Source organism: Orcinus orca, chromosome 1 (genome assembly GCF_937001465.1).
Source record: "Orcinus orca chromosome 1, mOrcOrc1.1, whole genome shotgun sequence".
Classification (NCBI taxonomy): Eukaryota; Metazoa; Chordata; class Mammalia; order Artiodactyla; family Delphinidae; genus Orcinus; species Orcinus orca.
Genome location: NC_064559.1, coordinates 3,193,314 through 3,206,595, shown reverse-complemented (window position 1 = coordinate 3,206,595; position 13,282 = coordinate 3,193,314). Strand labels below are relative to the sequence as shown.

Sequence of the window (13,282 nt, the reverse complement as noted above, 5' to 3'; positions counted from 1 at the left end):
CTCATATATTCATCTTAGGTCTCTAAATCGAGCTGTGTAAAAAACTTCAGAAATGACAGCACTACTAGAATAAATGTACTATTTCCCAAAGAAACTACTTTGAAAGCCTTCATTTCGGTGTGAAAGGCTGTGTGTGTGTGTGGTGTGGTTGTGGTGGGGTGAGGGTTGCTGGGAATAGGTGGAACCCAGCTGGGACATGTGTTGGTTGTTTCTGACTTCATAGGGCCAACTGTTCCATGAGACACGGTCAGAACAGTGCATAGGGCCCATGATATTTTCAGGGATTCATGAAAATATTTTAATTTTAGTTTATTTTAAAATCAGAAGAAAAATAAATATAATGAGTATATATAAGAATGAATCCAGTCTGGATTATATTCAAGATTAATATAATCTTTATATCAATGCACTCATACAATCTAATTTTCAATATTTATTGTTTTATAGAGAAAGGGTCTCACAAAGGCAAAAGTGCCTATCTAGAGCTCATGAAAGTCATAATGCAGTCTTGCAATTCAGGGCAAGTCTATTGCTTTAAAATTTTAAAGCATATAATTTTCCAAATTATGGGACATTACAACATTTAACACAAATATGGTAATTTATTAATCTTCACCTCATTCAAATATAGGCATTTAAAATTAACAGCTAAATCTATACATGGTGTAAAAATAACTTGGTCATGATACAGAAGCAGTGACTGAGGAGGAGCTTCCTGTGTCTTTGCTATAAATTAAAATTAACAGGGATGTCTTCATTCTCTGCCTCATGGTTGTTTTCGAGTCTTCTACATTATTAATCATTGCATTTCCATAGAAACCACACTTGTTATTCAAAGTATATTAGGAAACATTCAAATTATAAAGGCTTATTAATGTGAGGAAAATATTCTTTCCCTTACACTTGATTCCTTTCAGGCTTAGTTGAGATAATCTGGGAACTAATAATCTGGGAACCAACAGACATGTCGGTCCTGCAGGAAGGCCAGGGAGAGTCCCGGTCTAATCTACTCCATATCTTTGAGCAGTATCTTATTATAACCAAAAGTTAGAGTCACTCACATCAAGCTTCACTTCTCCAATACATATTCTAAAAGGCTTATCTTTTGAAGAATAAGTAAGAATAAGAACAAACAAGTCAAGAGCTATAAAGTGGCCCTTGTAACCAAACCTAAAATAAGTAGGATAATCTCCTTTGGAGATTCGTAAGACAATAGTTGCAGTGCTGACTTTTTCAAATATGCTAGGAAAAAATGTTTACATTCTAGTCCTGAAAGCCTTCAAATGAGAATGTTCTAGTAAGGGGGCACCATTTCTATATTTTGGGTATAGGAGTTTAGCAAGAAGAATTGGAGGAACTCTGACCCGCTCTGTATATTGGAGAGTATTTTGATATTTGGCAACTGGGGAGGGAAATGGGAGGAACCAGTAAGACAGTCACCACAAGGGAGAAAGGGCAGAGAAATAACAGCTGGGGGAGGGAGGCTCAGAGAAGGGGGTATAGAAAGGATTTCAGAGGTCAAACTGTACACACTAGAAATTTATAAATTGTTTGCTGTGTCCTGTGCAAGGTGGACCTTCCATGACCCCCAAGTCTTCAGCATATTCATGTGTATTTTGAATGAGTGCTTTCTGTATGGAAAATGGTGAAAATGGTGAGTTTCATGTGTGGCCATCATGGTACACAGCCAATACTAGAGGAGAGGGAGTGGACACCAAGAAGTCCATAGGACAGTAGGTAGGCTCCCTGAGCATTTGAAGGAATCCTGGGGTCATGGGGATGGCTTTGCACTTCCACAGTCTGTGGAATCGACCAATTCAAAGCAATTTTATATAGTTCTTAAAAGATAAGGAGACCCCATGTTCGACTCCAGTATAAAGACAGTGATGCAAAGCTATAAATTTAGCATTAACTCAATTGTTAAGAATTGAGAAATGGCAAGATTGATGGGGAAGGATCATTTCCTCCTTCCATATTGAAGGCCCTGAAATGAGAACTCCCACCAACACTTTCAACTTCCTGGGGAGTCATTGGTGATAAAACTGCTCCTCTCTCTCTCTCTCTCTCTCTCTCTCTCTCTCTCTCTCTCTCTCTTCTCTCTCTGTGAGGGTAAGGAAATCAATTTTAGCCTCAAGTCCAAGTCACTCTTTTCATCTAGCTTCCCTGTTATTTTTGAACCATATCTTACTCCTTGACCTATTCATACTTTATTGGTTCAATCTCTGGGGAAGGGATGGATATGCTGAATTGGACCTCCTCAGCACAATGTTAATCCAAGAGAAAGGTGGGATGACTATTACGAGTCGCTCTCATTTTAGCAAAAAGAAACAGTGCAACTCAGCAGTACTACCAGCACTCCTCTGAGGGCCTCCTACACCATGCTCGCTGGCTGTTGTCTGTAAGGAAACCTGTCTTGTTTCTCCCTTGCTGCTGACCTCATGTGATCATGCAGCCTGTTTCTTTCTCCAAGGTGGTTGGAGTCAATGCATCTAAAGCTGCTGATTGCTGTGAGATTCTTTGCAAGTTTTCTCATCACTGGACACACGTGACACTTAAAAATTTACATTGTTTAGAAATTTGGTCTCACCCAACGTCCCTCCATAGATAGACTGTCATTTGATTGGAACAGTGCTATTTCGCTGCCAATCTAAGATTTAAACAAAATGTCTGTTTCAAGCCTCACCTTCTCTTCTCTGAAAATGAAAGCTTTCCTCCCTCTCTGAACCATATAGCTGAGTGCGCCTGCCATCACTCGGGTGAGTTCTTTTCACAAGAACTTGATTACTATCTGTCCTCCCCAGGTTGCAAGCTCCTCTCCTGTTGCTCAGCAACTAGCACAGGGCATGGCTAGCATAGCACAGGAGGACAATTATTGCTTCCAGAAAAGATACATTTAGTTAGTATAGTTTATACTTGACTTGCATGTGTAAATCTTACTTGCCTATCAAGAAGAGGCAATTCTTTTCTTTCTTATAGCACCAAGCTCAATTTGGGGCCAATTAAACAGGACATATTAATTATCTGAAGACATTTATCTGACTATGGATGGTCAGTGGACTTTCTTTCCCTTCCTTCCCCTGCCAGGCTCATGTATTAAGATTCTGTACCTAGGTTTTCATAATGCCAAAATAAGCAGGTTATTATTTCTAAAAAGTCATTAAATAGAAAATTTTAGTCCTTCCCCACTACCCCCTCATTCCCATTTAGTCGTTGGGATGTTTTACTTTTCAATTACTTTTTTTTTTTGCGGTACGCGGGCCTCTCACTGCTGTGGCCTCTCCTGTTGCGGAGCACAGGCTCCGGACGCGCAGGCTCAGCAGCCATGGCTCACGGGCCCAGCCACTCCGCGGCATGTGGGACCTTCCCGGACGGGGGCACGAACCCGTGTCCCCTGTATCGGCAGGCGGACTCTCAACCACTGCGCCACCAGGGAAGCCCTTCAATTACTTTTTAAACGCACACAAAATTTACCATCTTAACCATTTTTAAATATACAGTTCGATGGCATTAAATACATTTACATTGTTGCGCTACTATCAGAACCATCCATCCACAGAACTCTTCATCTTGTAAACCTGAAACTCTGTCCCCATTAAATAATAGCTCCCCATTCCTCCCTTCCTCCAGGCCCTGTCAACCACCATTCTACTTTCTCTTTCTATGAATATGACTACTCTAGATACCTTACATAAGCAGAATTATATAGTACTTAACATTTTGTGACTGGCTTATTTAGCTTAGTTTATCTAAGTTTTATCTATGTTGTAGAATATCAGAACTTCCTTCTTTTTGAAGGCTGAATGGTATTCCTTTTTATGTTGTATAGAAAACCTACACCTCTTCCATGTGTCTCTCCTTTACTCTCATACTATTACCACACACACCACATTTCTGACACCATATACATGTGGGAGTTTTCCTCAAACCAGCAATTCTCTGCAACTCCAGCTGGGCACCCTATAGTTTATTCTGACACTACTAACTTGGAGATGGCGTCAGATTCCACAGGTTAAAAGCTCAGCCCTACAAGACCATTCCTCTTCTTCACGCGCCAATTGCAAATGCAGTTTGTCACCTGTGCTTCTGACTAATCAGCTATAAATCAGAAGTTGCCATGATCCCCTCTTCAAGTTCAATCAATTTGCTAGAGTGGCTCACAGAATTCAGGGAAACAGGTTACTTACATTTACCAGTTTATTATAAAAGAATATGATAAAGGATACAGATGAACATCTAGATGGAAGAGATGCATAGGATAAAGTATGTATTTGCTATCTCTGGGTGTGCCACTCTCCCAGTACCTCCATGTCTTCATGAAACTGGAAGCTCTCTGGACCCCATACTTTTGGGATTTTTATGGAGGCTTTATCATGTAGGCATGATGGATAATTAACTCCATTTCCAGCCCCTCTCCCCGCTCTGGAGAATGGGGGTTGTGTCTGAAAGTTCCAAGCTTCTAATCATGAGTTGGTCTTTCTGGTGACCAGCCCCCATCCAGGAGTCCATCCAGAGTTACCTGGAAAGACACTGCTGTCACCCAGGAAATTCCAAGGGATTTAGAAACTCTGTGTAAGGAACCAAAGACCAAATATTAGAACAAAAGATGCTCCTAGTGTTTTATCACTTAGAAGATTACAAGGGTTTTAGGAGCCCTATGTCAGGAACCAGTGCAGAGACCTGTATGTATTTTTTCTATTATCTCACATTAGTATATACCACATTTTGTTTATCCATCCATCAATGGACATTTTGGTTGCTTTTACTTGTTGACTACTGAGAATAATGCTGCTATGATCATGGGTGTTCAAATATCTCTGCCAGACCCTGCTTTCAGTTCTTTTGAATATATACCTAGAAGTGGAATTGCTGAATCATACGGTAGTTCTATTTTTAATTTTTTGAGGAACCACCACACTGTTTTCCACAGTAGATGCACCAATTTACATTCTCCCCCACAGGGTACAAGGTTCCTATTTTTCCACACCCTCACCAACACTTATTTTTTGATAGTAGCCACCCTAATGAGTATGAGGTGCTTCAGCTTCTTTAATCAGCACAAGATCCACAAAGACCTTACTCCCATGAGCATATGTGCTTTATTTCTTGCTACCCAAAGTGTGGTCTGTGGACCTGTAGCATGGACACCACCTGGGTGAATTTGGTTTGCAGAAACTCAGCCTCCACCCCAGCCCTACAGAATCAGACTGTGTATTTTAACAAGATCCCAGGTGAGTCTGAGAAGTGCTGATCTACCTACAAGGGACGCTCTGCAGAGGATCAGAGACTCAGAAGAATATGAACCTCACTTGGGCTCTGCAAAATGAGGCATTGCTGGATAGAGTAAGCTGGGGTTTTTCTATGGTTGATAGATTTATGGTACATTCATTCTCTCTCTCAAAGAAATAAACATAGAAAGAAAGTGTAATCAGATAAAAATACTTTGCCCAACTCTGTACATTGCTATTTCAAAGATAAGAAGAAAAACACAAAGTAGGATAATGGATTTTCTTTCTTAAACACTACATCATCATCTGGCCTCTGTTTGAGAAATTATACAATGCTGAAAGCATTTCCAGTTCATTCTATAAATTCCATTATAACTATTACAACTAGAATAATAATAATTAGAGGCAAGAGAGTCAGGGGGAGGCAATAGCATCATAAAACTTAAGTTTGCATAGTGTTGTTCTTGCATAGTATGCTTAACAATAAATACATGGTAATCTCTATCTAGTTGAAAGGAGATGGGAGGGAAAGGGCATCCCAGGCCAGTATGAGTGAAGCATAGAGGCATAAAACAGCCTAATAGCAATAACAATAATAACCATTATTGAATGGTTATTAGGGACTGGGCCCTTTCTAAGCATCTCATATGAATTAACTAGTATATGTTCTTGCATTCTAAACAGGCAAGCAATGTCAAAGATAGGGTTAGAGAAGAAAGGCAGGGCCAACAAGAAAGTAGCAGGTTCCAGACATTAGACTCAGTTATTACCATTTTACAAGAAAAGTATCTCCAGTTAAACCTACCTGTGACTTTGTCCCATAGGGAATTGCAGACTTTTTTCCTGAAAGAGAGTGAATCATTCTTGCTCTCATGGGGATACCTTGGGATACAATCTGAAATAAAATCAGAAATATCAATTTCAATTTCCATAATGTGGCATCATGCAAATAAGATAGATATCGATTTTAAAATGTGCTTATTCAAGTATTTTCCAAAAATCAAAAAATGTAAAGGTCCATGAGAACACAGTATGGTAGAAAATCAATAAAAACTATGTTCCTGGGCTTCCCTGGTGGCGCAGTGGTTGAGAGTCCGCCTGCCAATGCAGGGGACACGGGTTCGTGCCCCGGTCCGGGAAGATCCCACATGCCACGGAGCGGCTAGGCCCATGAGCCACGGCTGCTGGGCCTGCGTGTCCGGAGCCTGTGCTCCGCAACAGGAGAGGCCACAACAGTGAGAGGCCCACGTACCGCAAAAAAAAAAAAAAAAAAAAAAAAAAAAACTATGTTCCTGCAAATTTTACTTTTTAGGTTTTTTTTAACCTTTAGATTTTAGAATAGACATCAAGTTTATTTGGTCTAAAGCAAATATTACAAGCGAAGAAATGGTTCATTGTCAGAGAGATTAAGTTATTTTTCTCATGATCACAAAAGAGAGTAATGCATGAGGAGTAAATCCCAGGATTCCTGAAATCCAGTGCAAAGTGCTTTCCTACACATGCCTAAGAAAAATGTGGAAATGCAAATGGCAGTTATATTGACTTATATATCATTTCAAAGACACACTGTTGCAAAAGTGCTATCAATAAAAATATATTATTTCTCTTCACATTTCCAAGAGACATGATAGTGAGAAGTTTGGCAACATTGAATCCATATAAGGAAAATCTGCAACAGGCACACAATCCAAACACTGAGAGCTCATTGGTTTCAGAATTCAGAAGTTTTCAAATTTTAGATAGGCAATGTAGTGCATATGTGGTTATTATATGACACACAGAGGAGTCTAGGGCACCACCCCTAACACAATATTTCTTTAGTAAAACACATTCACACGAAATGAGATTTTTTTTAAAAAGCCTATAAAGAGCCTCACATCAGGTCAAGTTTGCTGCTGAGCGGGTGATGAAAAAGCTTTCTAGTCCCAGAACTTCTGGAGTACAGAGTTGTGGATAAGAGATTATGGACCTAAGTAGTCAAAAGAACAGAGTTCGCCCACCTCCTCTCACCCTGGATGCCATCTCAGATCACACTTCTGTAGGCAGAGGTTCACGATACTGTTGAGAGCCCAGTGTCAGAAGTGATGATCGAGTTCCCATCTGATACAGTATCTGCCTGCCCCACAACCTGCTCTGGTCCCCCCAGGTGCCTCAAGTGTGAAATGTTCACCCTGTTGTGAAATTTAGAAGTTTGAAAACCTTTGTAAAATGAGCTCTCATGCAGAGGTTTTTTTGGCATTAAGTGGTGCTTTGAACTAGGAGAAATCAAGACCGTGCAGTTGTTGAAAAACAGCAGATATTATTTTCTATAAGGAAAATGCATTAACAAGGTACCTGATCTTCCAGGCCAATGGATTTCAAGGCTTGTCGTCCTCTATAAGAAAGGGCCAAATTAATGCTTCTTCCACGTGCAAATTTAGTCACTCGGATATCTAAGATATTGGAAGTAAACCCCATGTTACACACACTTTCTTATATCCTAATACAGGATGAGCATAGAGCACCTGAAAAACTGGTGCCATCTGGACCAAATTAAAAGACCTTGTTAACTCTTTTAAAGAAAACACGGATAGTAATATATTTGCATTAAATTAAATTTAGATAGTTGAGGTTTTTAATGAAATCTAACAGTGCATCTTTAAAAATTTTTTTCTTTTTAAAATCTAAGGAGTTGCCAACAAACAAATGAAAGGATGCTCAACATCACTAATCATTAGAGAAATGCAAATCAAAACTACAATGAGGTATCACCTCACACCGGTCAGAATGGCCTTCATCGAAAAATCTATAAACAGTAAATGCTGGAGAGGGTGTAGAGAAAAGGGAACCCTCTTGCACTGTTGGTAGGAATGTAAATTGATATAGCCACTATGGAAAACAGTATGCAGGTTCTTTAAAAAACTAAAAATAGGACTACTATACGACCCAGCAATCCCACTACTGGGCATATACACTGAGAAAACCATAATTAAAAAAGAGACATGTATGTAAAGCAATTATACCCCAATAAAGATGTTAAAAAAAAAAAAGAGACATGTAGGGGCTTCTCTGGTGGCGCAGTGGTTGGGAGTCCACCTGCCAATGCAGGGGACACAGGTTTGAGCCCTGGTCTGGGAAGATCCCACATGCCACGGAGCAACTGGGCCTGTGAGCCACAACTACTGAGCCTGCGCGTCTGAAGCCTGTGCTCCGCAACAAGAGAGGTCACGATAGTGAGAGGCCCGTGCACTGCGATGAAGAGTGGCCCTCGCTTGCCACAGCTAGAGAAGGCCCTTGCACAGAAACAAAGACCCAACCCAGCCATAAAATAAATAAATAAATAATTTAAAAAAAGAGAGAGAGACATGTACCACAATGTTCACTATAGCTCTATTTACAATAGCCAGGACATGGAAGCAACCTAAGTGTCCATTGACAGATGAATGGATAAAGAAGATGTGGTACATGTATGCAATGGAATATTACTCAGCCATAAAAAGAAATGAAGTTGAGTTATTTGCAGTGAGGTGGATGGACCTAGAGACTCTCATATAGAGTGAAGTAAGTCAGAAAGAAAAACAAATACTGTATGCAAACACATATATATGGAATCTAAAAAAAAATGGTTCTGAAGAACCTAGGGGCAGGACAGGAATAAAGATGCAGATGTAGAGAATGGACTTGAGGACACGGGGAGGGGGAAGGGTAAGCTGTGACAAAGTGAGAGAGTGGCATGGACATATATACACTACCAAATGTAAAATAGATAGCTAGTGGGAAGCAGCTGCATAGCACAGGGAGATCAGCTCGGTGCTTTGTGACCACCTAGAGGGGTGGGATAGGGAGGGTGGGAGGGAGATGCAAGAGGGAGGGGATATGGGGATATATGTGTATGTAAAGCTGATTCAGTTTGTTATAAAGCAGAAACTAACACACCATTGTAAAGCAATTATACTCCAATAATGATGTTAAAAATAAAAGAAAAAAAATGTAAGGAGGAAGAAGTCAAAGAATTAGAACAACATCTCACTTTATTCAGTATTGTCTTACCTTCTCTAGCTTCATATACATTAACTTGGAAATTCCTCTTGGCAAGGAAGCATGCATTTAATGATCCCACCTAGGAATCAAAGCAATTTTTTTCAAATTTTTATCTGATTCCACAAATACAGGGAATTTTTCTGGCTAAATGCAACATCATGTGTGGTCATAGCCTCAGTCATTACACTGATTTACTCAATCACTACAGGAAAATACCATTTGCAAAAATAATGGGATTAACTCAACATTAAGTGGTATAATTTTCAAGGAAGTTTTGGTTTTTCCTTTTTTTTTACTTTTGTATGATGAGATATAACTTTCATACAGAACAATCATAAACCATGTGTACTGTTTACAGAATAATTAGAAAGCGAACACCCATATAGCCACTCTGATCAAAAAGTAGAACATTGCTAATCTCCTATGTCTCCCCCAAACTCCTCCCCAGTTACAATCCCCAAAATTTCACCTAGAGGTAAACGTTCTGACTTTTGTGATAACCAATCTTTGCTTCTTTATATTTTTACCACTTAGGTATACCTCCCTAGGCAATATAATTTAATTTTGTCTGCTTTTGAATCAGATAATTAGAATCACACTTGTGTATTATTTTTGCAGATGTTTCTTTAACTCAATAATATGCTGATGAGATCCATCCATATGATCTCGCATAAAATCCACTTTCATTACTGTATGATTCTTCATTATGTGAAATCTCACAGACTATTTAACTGTTTTACTGTTGAAGGACATTTGAGTTGTTTCTGTCCTGAGAATATTATTTTTTCCAGTTTTATTGAGATCTAATCGATATATAAATTGTATAAATTTAAGGTATACAGCGTAATGGTTTGATATATGTGTATATTGTGAATTGATGGCCTGGGTTAATTAGCAATGCTGCAAAGAACATTTCTGTACATGTGTCCTGGCACACATGTGCATGATTTTTCTCTAGGGTTTTATGCACAGAAGTGGAATCCCTGGTCAAAGGTTTATGTATCTTCACCTTTATTATGCCAAACTGTTTCAAAATTTTATACTAATGTGTTTTCCTACCAGCAGCTTCTGAGAGTTCGTTCTTTGCTGCCAGCGTTTGGTGTTCTCAAACTTTTAAACATAGTAGTGGTTGGGTAAGGTGAGGAGGAGTATAGATTTAATTTACATAAATAAATAGTTATTAATAAAGAGATTGAACACTTTTTCATATATTGATTACCTATTTGCATCTCCTCTCTTGTAAAGTGTCTGTCTTGCCCATTTTCAGTTGAGTTGTCTGTTTTTTCTTCTATCGATCATTTGAGCTATTCAGAGATCTGAGTACAGGGTCTGTCATTTTTAAATGTTGCAAATATCTTCTTCCATTCTGTGGCTTGCTTTTTAAACTATATAGTATCTTTAATGATGAGAATCTATTTTAATGTAGTCACATTTAAGAATCTTTTACATTATTGTTAATGCATTTGGTGTCCTGCTTAAGAAATCCTTCCCTACTTTGAGATTATAACAACGTTTTTGTATATTGTCTTCTCAAAGCTTTATAGCGTTGCCCTCCTAAATAGCTTTATATAGGTTGCAGTGATTAATGCCTCACCACTAGCAACTTAAATTTAAGAACGCCATCTATATTTAATTATCACACTCGAATTTTCAGCAGCATTCAATACTGTTAACTAACCTTTCTTCTTGAAACACTAAATTTCCTTCATTTTCTGTTTTTTGCCATACATCTCTGGCCATTGCCTCTTTCTGTCTTTCACCCTTGCAAAGAAGGACAATCAAATGTTGGGGCTTCTTAAGCCTCCATCCTGGTCTATCTTCCACATCCATGGTGATGCAAAAACTTACATCTCCCACTCAGATCTCTTTTTTGAGCTCATGCATATAGATGTTTAATTGATGTACCTTTTTAAATGTCTCAAAGCACCTCAGAATCAACAGATACAAATTGAAACTTGTGATCCTTGCCCCAAATTGTGTCAGTTCTCTTCACATGGGATGGATGGGATGTCTCAATGAATGACATCTCATCCATCCAGTTGCTCAAGCTAGAAATCTAAGAGTCGTCTGTGGCACCTCTCTCTCTCTCATTCTCCACATCCAATCCATTCCAAGTTCTGCCAATTCTACCCTGTAATGTTTCTCCATCTATCCATCTCTTTTCATTTTCACCATTCTGCTGCTAGTTATCATAATCATTGTGCTCGATTAATGTCGTTTCCTTTTTATTCTACCAGCATTCATCTGACTTCTTGACCATTGATTCTCCACAAGCAGCCATTTGGTGTAATAGTGAAACAGGTCATTTGAACGAAATCTTCTGCTAAGAGAAAAAGAAAGCCCAGGCAGGTGAACTTGGCATTTGGAGCCACACCTAGGTTATCTACTGATTACAGGGGAGGCAAAGAATTTCAACAGAATTTTTGATAGATTCATGAAGTTAGAGGGACAAAATCTGGAGTGTAGGACACGTACCCCAACCTCCTGTTCAGGAGGGTTTAATAAATGCCCAGGCTTTGGGTTAGGACCCTAAACAGGTATATCTTAGAAGTAGGGTAAACTGGAAATAAATCAATGATCAAAAGGACCAAAGTAGGCTTAGGAATCATCTCTAGCCCTGATTGGATTATGTTCATCTGGGATTGCTGGTAACCACAGCCACCTGACAGAAGCAAACATAATCTTCTCAGAGAAAAATGACATCACTGTAGGCCTAAGATTTTCTCCATAATATTTTTACATTATGGAGATCACATCACTGTTCTGCCCCAGCTTTGCTAGCCTTCTTTCAGCTGCTTGTACTCATCATGCTCTCCCTCACCAAAAGATTTCTGTGGCTAACAATCTTCTTCTCTTTCCTCTTTTTCTAGTAAATGCCCATTCATCCTCAGGTCTCCACTCAGCTTTACTTCCTTAAGGAAGCCTTCTTCAGGCACTCTAACTACCTCAAACCCCTTCTTATGAGTTCTCATAGTGCTACAGACTTTTCCTTTGAGAAATGTTAAGGGTTGAAATGTGACACCCCCAAATTCATATGATGAAGTCTTAACCCCAGTAACTCAGTGTGACCTTATTTGGAGACAAGGTATTTACAGAAGTAATTAAGTTAAAATGGGGTCACTAGGGTGCCCCCAAATCCAATATGATGGGAGTCCTTATAAAAAGGGGGATTTGGATACTGAAACACTCATAGAGGGAAGATGATGTGAAGAGACACAGGGAGAAGACGTCCATCTACAAGCCAAGGAGAGAGACCCAGAACAGATCTTTCTCTCACATCCCTCAGAAGGAGCCAACCCTCCTGACACCTTGATTTTAGACTTCTAGCCTCCAGAACTGTGAAACAATAACTATTTATTTTTTAAACCACTTGTTTGTGGTATTCTGTTATGGCAGCCCTAGGAAACTAATACAAAGTGCTTATCACAATTGAAAGTTTACATCCTTAGGGTGATTCTATAATCAATATCTGTCTACCCCACTAAGCTGCAAACTGTTTTTGCTCACCATTTTATCCCTGCCCAAAACCATTGTGTTTGCAACATAATCAGTACCTGATCAATATTTGTTGAATGTATAAATGAATGGTAGAGATTACATTTTTAAATAAAATTTATAACCAAACCAAGCCAAATTATATTGAGCATCTGTTATGCATGATTTAATCTGCTAGATTTTAGGGATCTAAAGATTGTCAAGCTAAGTACTCAGGCCCACTGACACCTAATTTAGTTCAGGTGTCAATCTAGTTCAATCTAGTTTAATCTAGTTCAAGAAGAGACAAACATATAAACTAATCAATGTTTAGTAGATTTTATATAAAAATTTTGCAGATCCCCCACAGTATCTGGATTTCATATATGGGTTGGTTAAAATATATATATAATAAATTTAATCATAAAACATTTATATATAATTTTTAAATATGTTTGTTATATTATATGTTTTAGTCATATAATTTTATTCCATTTACCCAATGTTTTGTGCATATAGATTGAGATACCTTTCCCTGCAAAATAATTCTCAGCCCAGAGGTG

At 38.8% G+C, this 13,282-nt stretch overlaps 1 protein-coding gene across 1 annotated transcript in view; it reads right to left on the bottom strand.

Annotated features, from left to right (window-relative positions):
- KMO (kynurenine 3-monooxygenase) overlaps window positions 1–13,282 on the bottom strand; it is a 54,872-nt gene that overhangs the window by 24,826 nt on the left and 16,764 nt on the right. The window contains 3 exon segments of the mRNA XM_004283487.4: window positions 6,031–6,120; window positions 7,560–7,657; window positions 9,255–9,324. Of these exon segments, the coding sequence (XP_004283535.2) occupies window positions 6,031–6,120; window positions 7,560–7,657; window positions 9,255–9,324 (258 nt within the window).